The 6,000-nt window shown below is 40.4% G+C and overlaps 1 protein-coding gene across 2 annotated transcripts in view; it reads right to left on the bottom strand.

The window, feature by feature from the left end:
* Positions 1 to 3,691: 3,691 nt before the first annotated feature.
* The window catches only part of GMPS (guanine monophosphate synthase), a 59,619-nt gene continuing 57,310 nt past the window's right edge, over positions 3,692 to 6,000 (bottom strand). For both annotated transcript variants that reach the window (XM_059686870.1, XM_059686869.1), the window contains exon 16: positions 3,692 to 5,250. In XM_059686870.1, the coding sequence (XP_059542853.1) occupies positions 5,149 to 5,250 (102 nt within the window). In that variant the 3' untranslated portion in view covers positions 3,692 to 5,148. The remainder of the gene's footprint in view (positions 5,251 to 6,000) is intronic.

The following is a 6,000-nucleotide window of genomic DNA, read 5'->3' as shown; positions in this document are numbered from 1 at the left end:
GCAGTGCTAAGGATGTCCGACTGCAGCTTAGGCCTGCTCCCCACTGGCAAGTGGACATTCCCCAAGAGCTCCTGGGCTGCCAGAGGGATGTCTGACTGCCAGCTTAGGCCGGATCCCCTGGGGAGTAGGCCTAAGCCAGCAGGTAGACATCCCCTGAGGGGTCCCAGACTGCAAGAGGGCACAGGTCGGGCTGAGGGACCCTGCCCCCTGAGTGCACAGATTTTTGTGCACCAGGCCTCTAGTCATTTAAATAAAAAGCTACCCAGTATTTTATGTCCCCTATGCTCACTGTTAACATTCTAGGCAAAATGCTGCCCACCCTCTCACATATGTAAGAGATTAAGTTCATTATCCAGAAACCCCTGATAGTCTATGCAATTTCTTATTTCCCATGTCCCGATAGTGTCTGTCCTCTTTGCTCTTGCTTCTATCTCATGAACACTGAAGCTTAACGACAAATTGTGAAAGTGGTTTCCTCCTTTATGACGCATATTGAAGACAAAAGGCATTAAAGTAATTTCACATTAATTTAGCAAAGCGGTTTTATGCCAACATTATCACAACATACAAGTATGCCATGAACAATTACACGATTATTTCACAACTATACTACTTACTCCAAATAACAAAATATTTCTTTATGAAAAGTCTGTTCCAAAGGTTACATTCACTTCTTCATTTAATACGTTAAGGTAATAGTAGATTCAAAGACAGAAAATTTCTTACCTTAGATATCTGTATTCTCCAAAAGCATACACTCCACTTCGGTTGGTTACTTTTAGTATACTCAAGAAATAGCCAAACTCTGCCCAAAGTTTCATGATTTTGTTAGTCAAAGGGCTTTTAACAAAGTCAAAAAATGCCACAGGAATCACCAGTGAACAAAGACCCTAGTGGGTAGGTAAATTAAGATGGAGGTGCTCAAAAGATTCTCACTCAGGAACTTAGGTTTCTGGCAGGTAATCTCTAGCTCTCCAGAGAATTATTCCAACACAGCTCCAGGACTCTGAGTGGGTACAGGACTAGCTCAATATCAGTTTCATGATCTGGCCAAACTCAGATTTGGAAAGGTGGCTGCAGCATAGGGGTGGACTGCCCGGCGGGTGTGGCTCAGTAGCTGAGCATCAACCCATGAACCATGTCACGGTTGGATTCCAGGTCAGGGCTACATGTCCCGGCCTGGGCTCAATCCCCAGTAGGGGGGCGTGACAGCTAATCAATGATTCGCTCACTGATGTTTCTCTCTCCCTCTCCCTTCCTCTTTCTAAAATAAAAAATATATTTTATTTACTTCACATATATATATAATCAAAAATAATAGATTGAGAGAACCAACCTCAACAGGGGCAACATTTGTGTCAGCTTCCTTAAATATCACCAAACAGACTTTTTGAGTGTTTGAGCAACAATGCAGTGTTAGACTCAGTTCTGGAGTCTGGTCCCTAGTTCTGAACTAATTTAGCTATGAGATCTTCAACAAGGCAGTATCTATGGCCTTCTCTTCTCATCTATAGGTTTTTCTAAGACTTTAAACCATAACCAGAGAGGCAGGTATATTCCTCATTAACCATTTGTTCCAGTGGAGAGACTTAAAACTGCCAATGCTTGAGCCTCACCAAGATTCATTTGAGTTGGTAGAGGGGTCTTGGCATGACCCAGACTTAAGTCCTCGGGCAGTAGTAATAGGCACCCAGGGTTGAGAACCACTGGCACAAAGAGTTGGGTAGCATACCTGGGCCTCTTCAATATGAAGACCAGGGCTGGGAGCTGGCATTTTGGACTGGGAGAGTCCAAACCTCTTGTCATTAAATGAAACACTCAAGAATATAAGAGCCAAGGATGCAACATCACTATTGTCAATACCCTACAGTGGTGAACTATCCTGAGCTCTTATGCCACCTGTGGCTCAGCTACCTCAGTAGGGACAAAAGGAATGCTTTCCGATGGTGAAAACATCCAACTTGTATTCAGTTTCCAATTATATTAATTTGGGACAATGGAAGGAGCCTCCATTGAGGTGTGTCCTCACCACATTCCAATGAGAATTCAGAAAAGAGGGGAAGAAAGGAGCAGAGTGGAGAATAGTGGAGTAGTATATAAAGGTAGAAAGAAACAGGGGTATAACATTGGGCATGAGTATCAGAGGAATTTCTGGAAGATACTACTATCTCCAAACACTAATCACTAACCATCAAAAAGATGATTTAACACTTTGAAAGTACATTTATCCCTGATGGTCTATTACACTGGTAACTTCCTGTTAGGCCTTACCACAAAGGCCCATAGAGCATTACCTATTCAAGGCAGAGAGCTGCAAGCCTGGATTTGAGCTCCAGCTCTGCCAACAATTACCTGTACACAACTGATTGTGGGAGACTCTTTACTGGTCTTAAAGCAAAAGCATATTCTGCCAACTTTCCCAAAAACACATAATGAAGAGATTGCCAGCGGGTACATGTTGATGGGCATTTTCCAAGTGTCATGATCACAACGGAAGATTCAACTGTTCAAATCCTGCTTACCTATGCCATAGCTTCAAAAAAGGGAGTAACATTTGACTTTACAATGTATTTTTATATTTACCTTTGGGTCATATCTGATGTGGAAAAAAAAATTAAAGGACAGTCCCACCTACCTAATCTGAATGCCTTCATTCTCTCAAGGATTTTGGTAGAACAGGCTCTCAGGAGTTAAACCAACACAGCAAGAAACTTTTACAATTCTTATTTAGCTACATGCATGCTGCTGCTTCAGGAAGAAGGCAGCAAAAGATGGGTTCTTAAATATTGTATCTGGTTCTTAAATATTCTTTTGTACTTCCCCATCTTATGCTTCCCAAACGATGCTTCCAGTGCTCTGCTACCCTCCTTCTAATAGGTACAAAGAAACAAGGCATATTAGAGAGGTACCCAGGTGAGTGGTGAATGACAGGAATGCCGCCATGACCTACCAAGGATCACATTTAATTCTGAAACTCCTTAGGTATCCATTACTAAACTGAGCTTGTTTCCTTAAGTGTAAAATGGGATTATAATCTTAACGCTTCTCAGATGCTCAAATGAAATACTCTGAAGGTATAGAATAATACTGTATGGCACAAAAGTGCTTTGCAGAGGAAGAGAGGGTACAAAGTGTCAGGGAATTTCTGAAATTTTAATTTTTTCTATCATGTCAAGCTGTGCTTTGGAGAAGCCATTTTCCAGTATTAAGTAGGACTATATAAGAAGGGGTTTAGTGAATAAATATCAGGAAAACATCAGGCTAAAAAAAATTTAACAATTGTTAACTTCAAAATTTCTCAGAGTTTTGAATGCAATATATACCATGAGTCCCCAAGATGGAAGGACAAGCGAACAGCACTTTCTAAGCTTCCAAGACCTAACCCTTTACATGTACCATTCAGGGGAGCATTGTTTCCTTGAATGCACTTTAGGGGCGGGGACACAAAAAACCAACTATTATTACAGATTCCTAATATTTGCTTGAAAACAAAATTATAAGACACTTTTGCTAGAAATTTTCCACATAAACATAAATATTTTTAAGCCCTTTATAGGTTGTCTATTCCAGCTCTAAAGGCCAGATAACTAACATATCCTCTTTTCAAAGGGCCATTAAGAATAACCCATCATCAGGACAGAGAAGGAACCTTTCAAGTTTTGTAGAAGTCAATGGACTCCTTGGTCTCAAGTAAGGATATCAGTTACAACAGACAGAGTTCTTCCCTCGACGGTCCAGCAACAGCTTTCTTGTCCTCTGGGCCAGCCAGAATGAAGACATCTGCCACGCATAATTTTATTATTTGTCTAACACTGAATCCCATACAAAATTTTATACCTTAATACAGAATTTTGAAAATAAGAGGCAGCAACCTGAGATGGAAGTGGTATGAGAAAAATGTAGACACCTAAAACTAATACGTTGCCTATCAATTATACTTCAATAAACAAAAGAAGAAAAACATGGTAACATTCTTAAATAGTAACATCAGCTAAAATACTGAGAAATGGTTGTAGAATATACGTCTAATACTGCCTATTTTTATAGTACTTACATAAATGTTACAAAGGATCTGGCAGAAACTGGTGGCAATGGGAACAAGTCTTACACCACTTCGTGAATCTTCTCTTACAGCTGGTAGGATTACAAAGTTTGGCAATTGCGCGTACAAACCAAGACTAGTCAGTCTTCTGGGCAGTGGGTAATGAACCTAACACATGACATCTAAGAGTTCGTTTTACAACTCTTCACTAGGTAATAGAAGCTGCGGGCGTGCATTTGTAAGCTGCGGGCATGCACAATCGTCTTCATGGTCTCAGAGCTTCCCCTCTGACCAAACGAGATTAAAGCCCTCAAACTTGATGCTGCACCAAAGCCAGTCTCTTCTAGGAAGAGAACAGAAACTTCCTATCCAGGCTGCTATAGCAGGCAATATAAGGCAGGGAGGATAAAGCTCCTTATTAGTGAAAAAGCTACGTAAGCAACACGACACCTATGGGAAACAGGATTTGAACACATTTTAAACTGAGACCACTCATAGTTTCTTTCTCCCATGGCTGTGGTATCATGAAATTCTAAAGCACTTCTGCAAATTTCTGGTGCTTTTCATCTTAAAAGTAGCTTACATTTATAATGCCAGTGTACTGAAAAAGTGGCTGGAACAGCCCACCTATACCTTTGTCTGACATGTTCATCACTTCCCCCACCCTTTGGAGAAACGAGGTTATTGACATGGAAACTCAGATTCTCCAACAGGCATACATACTAAGTCACGGGAGTTTTCTAACATCTCTTAGAAACTGACAAGGGAACTTGGAAGCCCATTAATACCCCAAACTCACCCACCTCCATACATCTTCACTGACAGACAACAATAGCAACAGTAAGTTTACACATAAAGGACAAGTGAGGGAAAGGCAAATGCAGTGTCAATCTGAGTGTAGGCAATGATGCGTTGATTATACCCGTACAAACTTCAGTCCCCTTTAGTTATTCCCAACTCAGCCTTCAGGCCATAAATTTTTGCTGTGAAGAATTCAGATGTAATATAGCCGCTCCAGCACTCTTCACAGTACTGCGTGTCAATACTGGGAATGGTCTCTAATTAATTTAAACTGCACACAGTACTTTAGTGAAACAAGAAGTTTATTACTCCCACTCAGTAGTTCCTGGGGGCTTTGATGTTAAGTCATACATAATTCGAGAAATACCAGGAATCTTCTTAATCTCAGTGACCATCTTTAACACCACCTGTTATAAAACAAAGATTACAATTAAAAGAATCCACTGCATGTACAAAAATCCCAAAGGGCTTGCATTTGCAATTTGAAACTGTAATCTATTTTTACTATTTGCTTCTATGTACATGGGATGGCCTCTGATTAATTTTAGGTAGTGAACCTACTTCCCTCTATAGGTTGAAGTGACTTAAATTCAATACTACTCAAAGTACGGCCCACAGATAGGTGCTAGCCTACGAGTTGTTTGTCGCAGGTCCATGACAAGTGTTTAGAAACATTCATAGCAATTTCACATTGCTCTGGCATCTAAACATAGTATTTTATGTGTTTAAGCCAATTCTTCACAAATTATCTGTGGCTAAAACAACTCTGAGTCTACCAAGGTGGTGCATAATGCATTATAATAATAACCACTGACATGTGTACAGGAGAAGAAAGCCTGGTCACTGAACAAAAACTTGGCAAATCTGAGCCTAACAAAAAACAGACTGTAAGCCACATTTCCCAGCCCAGCTGTGCAGCTACAACCAGAGCCTTGCATTAACTACTGGAGCAGTGGTCCAACTAACAAAAGCTCAGTGTGATTTTCATTTTCTAACAAGCAAATGACTCCTTTGTGGAGAGAGAATAGGAGAGGGAGATGGTGATCAAAAATTAAATTGCTGGTAGCAGAATATTAAAGAATTCTTGGGTTTCTGGTCATAATGCCATCAATTCTCATCCTTATTTCCAATAAACTTTTCTTCACTCCTCAGGTTTT

Source organism: Myotis daubentonii, chromosome 3 (assembly GCF_963259705.1).
Source record: "Myotis daubentonii chromosome 3, mMyoDau2.1, whole genome shotgun sequence".
In the NCBI taxonomy this organism is placed as follows: domain Eukaryota; kingdom Metazoa; phylum Chordata; class Mammalia; order Chiroptera; family Vespertilionidae; genus Myotis; species Myotis daubentonii.
The sequence above is the reverse complement of the archived record's forward strand: the minus strand, read 5'-3'. Positions and strand labels throughout refer to the sequence as shown.